Source organism: Bubalus bubalis, chromosome 3, assembly GCF_019923935.1.
Source record: "Bubalus bubalis isolate 160015118507 breed Murrah chromosome 3, NDDB_SH_1, whole genome shotgun sequence".
In the NCBI taxonomy this organism is placed as follows: Eukaryota; Metazoa; Chordata; class Mammalia; order Artiodactyla; family Bovidae; genus Bubalus; species Bubalus bubalis.
The window spans coordinates 63059569-63073313 of NC_059159.1; the positions used below are offsets into that span (position 1 = coordinate 63059569).

Genomic DNA, 13745 nt, shown 5'->3' on the forward strand with positions numbered 1-13745 from the left:
CAGGCCATAAGTCTGCCTGGACTGGACCATAGGACTCAGGGTTTGGCCAATGACTAACCTTTACATTTAACTCTATGTGTTAGATGTTGAGATGACAAACCTGAAAAAAGAAAAAGGAAAAAAAGCTTGCAAGCTACCTTACAGATACAGAATAGAATTATAATGATAGAATTAAAAATGTCCTTTTGACAAATAATGAGATATTTGTATGCTCCATGATCTTTAGTTCTTTACATTTGGAATGCTATGTAATTAAGGGCAGGAGCTCTGTTTTCTTATTTTTCTAGCACGTATAAATACTCAATAATTATTGAACCAGGGAATTCCTGTTCCTCAAATTGGAATTCTATGTACTTCCTTTTTTTCCCCCAGAAATTTTTTAACTTTTGGCTTTTATAATTTTGTTATAATACTGATTTCCAATACATTGTATTTTTACAGTCACTTGGGGGTTATGGATAAAGGAAGAATATCATTGGTTACCCAGGAGTCATAATTTCAGTCATATGATTTCTGTAGTTCCTATTAAAACCCATTAGAAGTTTAGATGACCGGCTTATAAATGTGCTTTTCACACTCAGTCTGGTTGTAATTTGGAGGCTGTCCACTTAAGCTTCTGAACATTCAGACTACATTTCAAAATAAAGAGAGCCTTCTACATGCTTATAGGGAAGCAGTGTGAAGAAGCTTCACATGGATGCAAGTTGTAAGTGTGATCAGTTGACTCAGTGATCTTTGGTATTAGGACGTTGGGGGTGACAGCATGACAGAAACTCCTAGCCCAAGGATTTCTCTAATTAAAAAGCTTTTGAGGTCTCCCTCAACAAATCTTTTTGGATTTTTTTTGTTGTTGTTATATAGCTTTTTCTAAGACTGCCAGGGATTTCCACCCCCAGTTAGTGCTAATGAAATGGTGAAACAGTGTGCACAGTTTTGGAAGATGAAATCAAGCCTAGTTTCTGAGTAATTTGTAGATTTTGTTATCAACCCTGCAAAAACTTTTTGTTCCTTTCTCTCTATATCCCTGTTCCCTAATTACAGCAGATTAAAATATGTATCATTTATTTGTGGGGAAGGTTTTACAATTTTTATTTCTAAATAAATATTTTTTTTATTCGTGTAGCTTTCTAGAGTAACTTCTAGAAAGCTACAAGGATTAGAAAGTTATTCAAATTAATTAATAACTTGTGAGCAAATTCTTAAAAGAAAATTACTTTTCATTCTTAAAAGTTGTGTGCAATATAGTCCTTTTGTATTTTTACAGTTAGAGAAGGATGGTTTTAGATATGCACCTGTGGGACCCTAATTGGAAACAGGAGTGTAAGTGTGCACCTGCTGTAGACACAACCCTGGGTGAGAGTGTTCTTTCTCCATAGGTCTCAGCCACTTTTGCAGCCAGTCTGGTTAGCAGCCCAGCCATTGGAGCATACCTTTCTGCCAGTTATGGAGACAGCCTTGTTGTGCTGGTAGCCACAGTGGTAGCTCTTCTAGACATCTGCTTCATCTTATTGGCTGTTCCAGAATCTTTGCCAGAGAAAATGAAACCTCTCTCCTGGGGAGCCCGGATTTCTTGGAAACAAGCAGACCCTTTTGCGGTAAATAAAAACATGAAAACACTTACTTTCCTGAATATCTTTCTAAACCATGCAAATAAAAGTGAATTTCTGCAGATTCAAGCATCCTAGCATTTGCTGGTTTATTTTTTTCTCTAGTAAAAATAGAAAAAACTTAATTGAAAATAAGGGACAGAGGTGAACGGTACACCAAAGAATATATAAAATTGATAATTCTTAAGAGTCGGACATGACTGAGTGACTGAACTGAAGTATGTAGTTACCATGAGAGACAAGAGATGCGCTTTTGATGCACCTTTTGGTCTATTCAGACATCCTGTGTAGAAAAGGATGTAAGGATTATTGGGCAAAGGTATAGTATTGAAAAAGTTGTTACTAGTCAGAGAATCTTGTCACTTACCCCATGCCTGGAGCACATTTATTTTTCTGCCAATTGTGTGGGCAAATTTATTATTAACATTTTAAAGAATAAATTTATGTGTAATGAAAACCCTGTAATGTTTGTGGCTTTAAAGGAGTTGTATTATGAGTGAAAAGAGATGAGATTTTATTAAAAGGTTCTGTAGCAGTGTGGTTTTTTTAGTTTTTCAGAGTCTGTTCATAGTATGTTCAGGGTTTGTTTCAGTATGTGAACCAGTATTGTTAACAAAGATGAGCAAAAATGTTTTTTTAAAAAAGAGAAAAGACTGTAATATTTGAAATATATACCTCTGAAATTAGGACTAGTAATGTCCTTAGAGAGGTGGTAATAGATTTAATGTTAAGGCTCACTTCCTTTTTTAATCCATTCATCTTTTGTTATCCACCTTAAGAAATGAAAAAACAGTGAAGCTAATATCCCAGAATATCAGTGACATCAGTATCTATTTGCTTTTTATGTTTCTGTTTCTGCTTATTTCTAGTCACTGAAGAAAGTTGGAAAAGATTCTACCATTTTGCTAATCTGCATCACTGTTTTTCTTTCATACCTTCCTGAAGCTGGACAGTATTCAAGTTTTTTTCTCTATCTCAGGCAGGTGAGTAAGGAATGCCAGAAAATCAGAGATTGGGATCTGTCTTAAAGTGTTTCATGGAAAAACCCCAGGTAGCTCAGCTGGTAAGAATCCACCTACTATTCAGGAGACCTCGGTTCAATTCCTGGGTTGGGAAGATCCCCTGAGGAGGGCCTGGAAACCCACTCCAGTATTTGTGCATAGAGAATCCCCATGGACAGAGGAGCCTGGTGGACTACAGTCCATGGAGTCGCAAAGAGTCGGACATGACTGAGCAGCTAAGCACACAGCGTTGTAAGAGGAAAAAATGTGTTGACTTACTTCTAGTTGTAAATGTAGGTGCTGACATATAATTAGTAGTCAGGAGACCTCTAGTCCAATAATTTTTTAAAATAAAATGTTTACTGTGGGAAAAATTTCCTTGAAAATTATGAGAATTACACAGAAAGAATTAGTAGAAACAGAATTTATTAAATCTTTAATAATACTCATTAAATTTCAGAGAGGTAAAATTTGTTTCAGAAGAACCATGACCCCTGGGTCTAATCGATCACATTCAGTTTGCTTAGCCATCTACAGTAGGCCACTATAGGGACTTTCCTTGCAGTCCAGTGGTTAAGATTCCATGCTTCCAATGCAGATGAGGTAGGTTCAGTCCCTGGTTGGGGAAGTGAGATCCTACGTGTTGCAAACCACCCCCACCTGCCCCCAACACACACACTCCCCACTAAAAACAAAAACACACCACTGTGGACTTCAAGGTAGGTCACAAATAATGACCAAAGTAATCTTTTCTGTCTTCTGATTTTTCTCCCTTTAAAAGTTTGTGCTTCACATTTTCCCCCAAAAGGCAGTTGACTTAAGGCAATTAAAAAAAGTTTGCTTTTCCAACTGCTGTCTTAGGTCTCTGAGGTTGCTGAGGTCTGAACTGCCTTTCATTGCAATCCTGCCTTGGTCTTTCACTGATTTCACTGGAAGTCCTTCTCCTAATGGTTTACTCCACTTGGTCAGAGCAAGCCTCCCCCTAAGATAAATTCCTCTATTTTTAGAGATATTTCAAATAAAATTTGTTAAGTTTGCCACTCATAGTTTTCCTGAGAGTGTGAGACTATATGGTAGCACATTTAAGTAAAGCTTTTTTTTCAAGCAGTTCTTTTTTTTTTTTTTTTTTTTAAACTTTACATAATTGTATTAGTTGTGCCAAATATCAAAATGAATCCGCCACAGGTATACATGTGTTCCCCATCCTGAACCCACCTCCCTCCTCCCTCCCCATACCATCCCTCTGGGTCGTCCCAGTGCACTAGCCCCAAGCATCCAGTATCGTGCATCGAACCTGGACTGGCAACTCGTTTCATACATGATATTATACATGTTTCAATGCCATTCTCCCAAATCTTCCCACCCTCTCCCTCTCCAACAGAGTCCATAAGACTGATCTATACATCAGTGTCTCTTTTGCTGTCTCGTACACAGGGTTATTGTTACCAACTTTCTAAATTCCATATATATGCGTTCGTATACTGTATTGGTGTTTTTCTTTCTGGCTTATTTCACTCTGTATAATAGGCTCCAGTTTCATCCACCTCATTAGAACTGATTCAAATGTATTCTTTTTAATGGCTGAGTAATTTAATGGCTGAGTATATGGTACATATACTCCATTGTGTATATGTACCATAGCTTTCTTATCCATTCATCTGCTGATGGACATCTAGGTTGCGTCCATGTCCTGGCTATTATAAACAGTGCTGCGATGAACAGTGGGGTACACGTGTCTCTCCCTTCTGGTTTCCTCAGTGTGTATGCCCAGCAGTGGGATTGCTGAATCATAAGGCAGTTCTATTTCCAGTTTTTTAAGGAATCTCCACGCTGTTCTCCATAGTGGCTGTACTAGTTTGCATTCCCCTCTTTTTTTGTTTTACTCATTTATGGTTGGAGGATGCTGGAGATTTAGAGGGAAAAGTAGTGAGATACTGTGTTTAGTGTGTGTGTGTGTGTGTGTGTGTGTACTTGCTCAGTCAGTCTGTTGTATCCAACTTTTTGTGGCCCCATGGACTGTAACCTGCCAGGCTCTCTGCCCATGGAATTTTCCAGGCAAGAATACTGGAGTGGGGTTTTTCCTAACTCCAGGGAATCTTCCTGATCCAAGGATCAAACCCATGTGTCTTGCATCTCCCACACTGGCAGATGGATTCTTTACTATTGGCGCCCCCTGGGAAGCCCAGGTGTTAAATGTAGAAAATTACACATGCATCTCTAAATGTACATTTAATGTGGAAAATAATGTACGAAAAATGGGAGCCCAAGGAAGAAAGTAAAAAAAAGTCTCCTTTCTTCACATGTATAGTTAACAACAGTGACTATTTTCTTCTATATCCATTTTTCCTATACATATGCTCATATCACCGTCAACAACAACAGTTACAACAAATCAGAATAAGTCTATTATTCTGTATTTATGCTCGCTTTTTAGAGCTCACATATAATTAACACACACATATATTTTTAGTTTAAATTGTGTTTACTTATAAATCATCTATTTTATAAGAAAATATAATATCTGGTATATATTTAATATCCAGTATATGTTTAAAACTTTATTCAACAATAAAAAGACATATAACAACTAAAAAAGTAGGCAAAAGATTTTGAATACATATTTCTTCAAGGAAAATATACAAATGGCCAATAAGCACATAAGAGGATGGCTAACATCATTACCCATCAAGGAAATCAAACACACCCACTAAGAAAGTTGTAATAAAAAGGAAACAACAATGACCTAGGATGGAGAAATGGCAACCCTCATACATGCTGGTGGGAATGTAAAATGGGGTAGCCACTGTGGAAAAGAGCCTGGTGGTTCCTCAGAGTGTCCAGCATAGGGTTCCCAGCAAATCTGTTTCTAGGTATATAGCAAAGAGAATTGAAAACACCTATCTGTACAAAAACTCTTAACACAAATTATTATTCATATAGCCAAAAAGTAGAAACAAAGTAGAAATAGCCTATCTGCCTATTAACTGATGAAATGGATCAACAAACATGATACATCTGTACAATGCAATGTACAGATTTTTTTTTGGCAATAAAGAGCAATGAAGCACTGATACATGCTACAACATGGGTGAACTTTGACAACGTTATACTAAGTGAAAGAACCCAGAATCATATATAGTGTGATTCCATTTGTATGAAATGCTCTGAATAAATACAGAGAGACAGGAAGTAGATTACTGACTGGGTGGTGGGGTAGGTTGTGGGAATGGGACTCCTAATGGGGTACCATGTTTCTTTGAAGAGTGATGAGACCTTCTAAAATGATCATGGTAATAATTACCCAACTCTGTATCAATACTGTACTGTGCTTAGTTGCTCAGTTGTGTCTGACTCTTTGGTACCCCATGGACTGTAGCCCACCAGGCTCCTCTGTCCATGGGGATTCTCCAGGCAAGAATACTGGAGTGGGTTGCCGTGCTGTCCTCCGGGAGTTCTTCCCAACCCAGGGATCGAACCCAGGTCTCCCACATTGCAGGCAGATTCTTTACCATATAAGCCACCAAGGAAACCCATATCAATACTAAAACCATTGAATTGTGCACTTGTAATGGGTGGATTGTATGGTATTTTTAATTCTACCTCAATAAAGCTATTTTAGAAATATATTTATTGGGGGAATAAGGGAGGGTGGGCTAGGTTTTGGGGGTTAGTAGATACAAACTTTTACATATAGAATGAATGGACAACAAAGTCCATAGCACAGTGTATATGGCACACTGTATATTCAGGGAAAAGAATATAAGAAAGAATGTATAGTATGTATAACTGAGTCACTTTGCTATATAGCACAAGTTAAAACAACATTGTAAATCAACTGTACTTCAATTAAAAAATACATATATGGGCTTCCCTGGTGGCTCAACAGTAAGGACTCTGTCTGCAGTGCAGGAGACGTGGGTTCTATCCTGAGTTGGGAAGATCCCCTACAGAAGGAAATGGCAACCCACTCTGGTATTCTTGCCTGAGAAGTCCCATGGACAGAGGAGCCTGGTAAGCTACAGTCCATGGGGTTGCAAAAGTCAACATGACTTAGCAACTACACCACCACCACCATAGATTCCAATTTTTTTAATTGCATTCGATTGGAGAGTGATAGAATAGTGTTAATGTCAGCAGCACTGGTTTGGGAACCAGAAGTTCTGGCTCTCTTTCATTAGCTAATTGTGTGATTTGAAGCAAGATAATCATTTATGAAGTGTGAAGATTATTTACAATAATTTTTAAAGTTTTTCTGGATTTTATAGTTTCAATAGATGGCAAACTAGCTTTAAAAACTTGATGTTTAAAACTTAAAAGTTTCAGGCATTTCATAGCTGCTCTTAAGATTAAGAGGCTTAGAAATCATTGCTAGCTAATTTTGGCTGCTCATTGGAATAACCATGGGAGCTTTTTAAAGCATACCTGTGTCTGGGCCCAGAGAGTCTGATTTAATTGATATCAAGTGAGTTCCAGCATCTCTTTTCTCCCTTCTCCCTTTCTCGGTTGCCCACATGATTTTAATATGCAGCCAAAGTTGAGAGCCACTTAACTCTCCAAGTGAACATATTCTATGTTGACAGCATCAAAAATCAAATTTTTCTTTTCTTCATTTTTTTCCCTAGTAGTGGATAATGTTACATAGCTCTTGGAGGATTGTAGAGGGGAAAGCATATGAAAACAGTAGGGAGACCTGTAATAGAAAATATTGTGCTAGTAGTTAATCTTAGTTATATTAAATTGTGCCTGCTTACGGTGATTTCTCATGACAGATTTAGCTATAAATTGTTGGTTAAATAGATTTAGCTTTGAGCACTGCCTAAATTTCCATTGTCAAGTTTTCATGAACTTTCCTCAACTATTTTATTCTATAGCTTTAATGGAACATAACATTTCTTGTTATTTATATAATGTCTATATTGCAAAATGTGTTCATTTTCACAGGTCATAGGATTTGGATCTGTTAAAATTGCAGCTTTCATAGCTATGGTAGGAATTCTGTCTATTGTGGCTCAGGTGAGTGTTATTTTACCCATCCACCCCACTTTTTTTTTTTTTTTTTAACATTTTTAATCTGAAATAACTATAGATTCACAGGAAGCTGCAAAGAAATATTCATGAAGATCTCTTGCACCCCTACATCAGTTCCACTCCTTCCCTGCTATGGTAGCATGTTATATAGCTATGAGCAATATCATACCCACTGTATCCACTAATGTGGATACAGATCATAGAATTATTCTCTTTTTAATAAAATCTAGAGGTTGTGATATAGGAGGAATTTAATATAAATTTTTAAAAATTAATTTTTTAATTGAAGGATAATTGCTTTACAGAATTTTATTGCTTTCTGTCAAACATCAAAATGAATCAGCCATAGGTATACATATGTTCCCTCCCTCTTAAACCTCACTCCCATCTCCCTCTCCATCCCACCCCTCTAGTTGATGCAGAGACCCTGTTTGATTTCCCTGAGACATACAGCAAATTCCCATTGGCTATCTATGTTACATATGATAATGTAAGTTTCCATGTTACTCTCTCCCTACATCTCACCCTCTACAGCCCTTTCCCTGTGTCCATAAGTCTATTCTCTATGTCTGTTTCTTCTTCGCTGCCCTCTAAATAAATTCTTTGGTACCATCTTTCTAGATTCTATATATGTGCACTAGTGTACAATATTTATCTTTCTCATTCTGACTTACCTCACTCTGTATAATAGGCTCTAGGTTCATCCATCTCATTAGAACTGACTCAAATTCCTTTTTGTGGCTGCATAATATTTCATTATGTTGTGTGCCATAACTTCTTTATCCATTCCTTTGTCGATGAACATCTAGGTTGTTTCCAGTTCTGGGGTACAGTCTGATTCTCATTCCATTTAGGCTGCCACAGATCAGCTGCTTCACTCTCAGCCTTAAGTGTTTCTCCTCTGACCCAGCCAATTGCCCTGATGTGGGGATCGGATCCCTGCTTCAGTTCCCAACCTGCCGAGGGCAGGTCCGGTCCTACTAACACTCCTGTTTTTCCCCCTAGTTCCTTCATCCTACTGAGTTTTGTGTGGTTCTATATATTCTTTTCCATTGGTCAGGTACGCCTGTCTGCTCTCAGTTTGTGTTCTGCAAGTACTTCTGTGTCTGAAGGTATATTCCTGATGTATCTGTGGAGAGAGATGCACTCCACATTCACCTACTCCTCCACCATCTCGTTCCTTTTAGAATTTAATATAAATTTTTAGTGCTTTGTAGAATATGTGTGGTTACCCCTAATGCATAGGTTTGGCACATAAAAATTTGCTTTTACAGCCACCAACCACAGTCTTTCTCCACTATTCTGAAATTAACCAGAAGAATGTTTCAATATTATTTTAATACTGAAAAAAAGTGAAAGGGAAAAACAAGTGAAAATTTGTAAATATTATAATTTTTGCTATCCACAAAACTGAAGAAATATGGTAAGTCATTACATTAGGATTGTATGTAGTTACTTCATGGCAATTAGAGGGGGAAAAAGTGGGAGTAGAGATTTCCTCTTCGTGGGCTCTAAAATCACTGCAGATGGTGGCTGCAGCCATGAAATCAGAAGACGTTTGCTTCTTGGCAGGAAAGCGGTGACAAACCTAGACAGTGTGTTGAAAAGCAGAGACATCACCCTGCTGGCAAAGGTCCGTAATAGTCAAGGCTATGATCTTCCCAGTGATCACACACAGTTGTGAGAGCTAGACCATAAAGAAGACAGAGCACCAAATAACTGATGCCTTCGAACTGTGGTGCTGGAAAAGACTCCTGAGACTCCCTTGGACAGCAAGGAAATCAAACTAGTCAATCTTAAGGGAAATCAACCCTGAATCCTTTTTGGAAGGACTGGTGCTGAAGCTGAAACTCCAGCATTTGGTTATCTGATGTGCACAGTGGTTATCTGATGTGCACAGCAGACTCATTGGAAAAAACCCCTCATGCTGGGAAAGATTGAGGGCAGAAGTAAAAAAGGGCATCAGAGGATGGATGGCTGGATGGCATCACCAATGCAATGGACATGAACTTGGGTAAATTTCAGGAGATGATGAGGGACAGGGAGGCTGGTGTTTTGCAGTCCATGAGCTTGCAGAGTTTGACATGACTAGGCAACTGAACAACAACAATTAAACGTTTCCCCATCTTTATATATCAGATCAGATCAGTCGCTCAGTTGTGTCCGACTCTTTACGACCCCATGAATCGCAGCACACCAGGCCTCCCTGTCCATCACCAACTCCCAGAGTTCACTCAGACTCAGGTCCATCGAGTCAGTGATGCCATCCAGCCATCTCAACTTCTGTCGTCCCCTTCTCTTGCCCCAATCCCTCCCAGCATCAGAGTCTTTTCCATTGAGTCAACTCTGTGCATTAGGTGGCCAAAGTACTGGAGTTTCAGCTTCAGCATCATTCCTTCCAAAAAAATCCCAGGGTTGATCTCCTTCAGAATGGACTGGTTTGATCTCCTTGCAGTCCAAGGGACTCTCAAGAGTCTTCTCCAACACCACAGTTCAAAAGCATCAATTCTTTGGCGCTCAGCCTTCTTCACAGTCCAACTCTCACATCCATACATGACCACAGGAAAAACCATAGCCTTGACTAGACGAACCTTTTTTGGCAAAGTAATATCTCTGCTTTTGAATATGCTATCTAGGTTGGTCATAACTTTCCTTCCAAGGAGTAAGCGTCTTTTAATTTCATGGCTGCAGTCACCATCTGCAGTGATTTTGGAGCCCAAAAAAATAAAGTCTGACACTGTTTTCAGTGTTTCCCCATCTATTTGCCATGAAGTGATGGGACCAGATGCCATGATCTTTGTTTTCTGAATGTTGAGCTTTAAGCCAACTTTTTCACTCTCCACTTTCACTTTCATCAAGAGGCTTTTTAGTTCCTCTTCACTTTCTGCCATAAGGGTGGTGTCATCTGCATATCTGAGGTGATTGATATTTCTCCCAGCAATCTTGATTCCAGCTTGTGTTTCTTCCAGTCCAGCATTTCTCATGATGTAGTCTGCATATAAGTTAAATAAACAGGGTAACAATATACAGCCTTGGCGTACTCCTTTTCCTATTTGGAACCAGTCTGTTGTTCGATGTCCAGTTCTAACTGTTGCTTCTTGACCTGCATACAAATTTCTCAAGAGGCAGATCAAGTGGTCTGGTATTCCCATCTCTTTCAGAATTTTCCACAGTTTATTGTGATCCACACAGTCAAAGGCTTTGGCATAGTCAATAAAATAGAAATAGATGTTTTTCTGAAACTCTCTTGCTTTTTCAATGATCCAGCGGATATTGGCAATTTGATCTCTGTTTCCTCTGCCTTTTCTAAAACCAGCTTGAACATCTGGAAGTTCATGGTTTACATATTGCTGAAACCTAGCTTAGAGAATTTTGAGCATTACTTTACTAGCGTATGAGATGAGTGCAATTGTGTGGTAGTTTGAGCATTCTTTGGCATTGCCTTTCTTTGGGATTGGGATGAAAACTGACCTTTTCCAGTGCTGTGGCCACTGCTGAGTGTTCCAAATTTGCTGGTATATTGAGTGCAGCACTTTCACAGCATCATGTTTCAGGATTTGGAATAGCTCCACTGGAATTCCATCAGCTCCACTAGCTTTGTTCATAGTGATGCTTTCTAAGGCCCACTTGACTTCACATTCCAGGATGTCTGGCTCTAGGTCAGTGATCACCCCATTGTGATTATCTGGGTCGTGAAGCTCTTTTTTGTACAGTTCTTCTGTGTATTCTTGCCATCTCTTCTTAATATCTTCTGCTTCTGTTAGGTCCATACCATTTCTGTCCTTTATCAAGCCCATCTTTATAAATACAGAACCACAAAAAGCAGGGCATATGTGTTTTGAGTTAATTCACTGCTATGCTTAGGTACATTCACTATATTGTATGGGACTGCAGAGAGGCTGTTTTCCTGAAATAGCTATGTTGTTGAGTTGCTAAGTCATCTCCAACTTTTTATGACCCTGTGGTCTGTAGTATGCAAGCTCTTCTGTCCTCCACTATTGCCCAGAGCTTGATCAAATTCATGTCCATTGAGTCAGTGATGCTATCTAATCATCTCATCCTCTGCAGCCCCCTTTTCCTTTTGCCTTCAATCTTCCCAGCATCTGGATCTTTTCCAGTGAATTGGCTCTTACCATCAGGTGCCCAAACTATTGAGCTTCAACCTCAGCATTTGTCCTTCCAATGAGTATCCAGGGTTGATTTCCTTTAGGAATGACTGGTTTGATCTCCTTGTAGTCCAAGAGACTCTGAAGAGTTTTCTCCAGCACCAAATTTGAAAGCATCGATTCTTCAGTGCCCAGCCTTCTTTATGACACAGCTTACAACCGTATATGACTACAGAAAAACCATAGCATTGACTATACGGACCTTTTTCAGCAAAGTGATGTCTCTGCTTTTTAATATGCTGTCTAGGGTTGTCATAGCTTTCCTTCCAAGGAGCAAGTGTGTTTTAATTTCATGGCTACAGTCACTGTCCGCAGTGATTTTGGAGCCCAAGAAAATAAAATCTGTCACTGTTTCCATTTTTTCCCCTTTTATTTGCTGTGAAGTGATGGGATTGGATGGCTTGATCTTAGTTTTTTTAATCTTGAGTTTCAAGCCAACTTTTTCACTCTTATCAACAGGTTCTTTAGTCCCTCTTTGCTTTCCTACCATTAGAGTGGTGTCATCTGAGGTTGTTGCTCTTTCTCTTAGCAGTCTTGATTCCATCTTGTGATTCATCAAGCTCAGCATTTCTCATGATATACTTGGCATATAAATTAAATGAGCAGGGTGACAATATACAGCCTTCACGTACTTCTTTCCCGATTTGGAACCCGTCAGTTGTTCCATGTCCGATTCTTACTTTGCTTCTTGACTTACATACAGGTTTCTTGGGAGACAGGTAAGGTGATCTGGTATTCCCATCTCTTTAAGAATTTTCCACAGTTTGCTGTTTTCCACACAATCAAAGGCTTTAGAATAGTCAGTGAAGCAGAAGTAAATGTTTTTCTGGAAGTCCCTTGCTTTCTCTATGATCCATGGACTATTGGCAATTTGATCTCTCATTCCTCTGCCTTTTCTGATCCCAGCTTGAACATCTGGAAGTTCTTGATTCATGTACTGCTGAAGCCTTGCTTGAAGGATTTTAAGCATAATCTTGCACGCATGTGAAATGAGTGCAGTTGTATGGTAGTTTGAACATCATTTGACATTGCCCTTCTTTGGGATTGGAATGAAAACTGACCTTTTCTAGTCCTGTGGCCACTGTTCAGTTTTCCAAATTTGCTGATTTACTGAAACAATGACTTTTTATCTCTCCTTGCTATTTTCTGCATTCAGTTGGGTATATCTCTCCCTTTCTCCCTTTCCTTTCACTTCTCTCCTTTCCTCAGCTATTTGTAAAGCCTTCTCAGACAATCACTTTGCCTTCTTGCATTTCTTTTTCTTTTGAGATGGTTTTGGTCATTGACTCCTGTACAGTGTTACAAACCTCCATCCATAGTTCTGTAGTTACTCTATCAGATCTATTGAGTCTGTTCATCATCTTCATTGTATAATCATAAGGGATTTGATTTAGATCTTATCTGAATGGCTCAGTGGTTTTCTCTACTTTCTTCAGTTTAAGCCTGAATTTTATGATGATGAGATGATGATCTGAGCCACAGTCAGCTCCAGGTCTTGTTTTTGCTGAGTGTATAAAGCTTCTCCCTCTTTGGCTACAAAGAATATAATCAACCTGACTTCAGTATTGACTATTTGGTGAAATCCATGTGTAGAGCCATCCCTTATATTGTTGGAAGAGGGTGTTTGCTATGACCAGTGCATTCTTTTGGCAAAAGTCGGTTAGCTTTGGCCCTGCTTCATTTTGTACTCCAAGGCCAAACTTGCCTGTTACTCCAGATATCTCTTGACTTCCTACTTTTGCATTCCACTCCCCTATAATGAAAAGGACATCTTTTTTGGTGTTAGTTCTAGAAGGTCTTGTAAGTCTTCAGAGAACTATTTGACTTCAGTTTCTTCAGCATTAGTGGTTGGAGCATAGACTTGGATTACTGTGATGTTGGAATGGTTTGCTTTGAAAATGAACTGAGATCATTTTATTGTTTTTATGATTGCACCCAAGTAC

General features: G+C 38.8%; 1 protein-coding gene across 5 annotated transcripts in view; it reads left to right on the top strand.

Moving 5' to 3' along the window:
- The window catches only part of MFSD14B (major facilitator superfamily domain containing 14B), a 117031-nt gene that overhangs the window by 95606 nt on the left and 7680 nt on the right, over window positions 1-13745 (top strand). For all 5 annotated transcript variants that reach the window (XM_025281292.3, XM_044939665.2, XM_006047540.4 and 2 more), the window contains 3 exons: window positions 1377-1595; window positions 2477-2590; window positions 7550-7621. In XM_025281292.3, the coding sequence (XP_025137077.1) occupies window positions 1377-1595; window positions 2477-2590; window positions 7550-7621 (405 nt within the window). The remainder of the gene's footprint in view (window positions 1-1376; window positions 1596-2476; window positions 2591-7549; window positions 7622-13745) is intronic.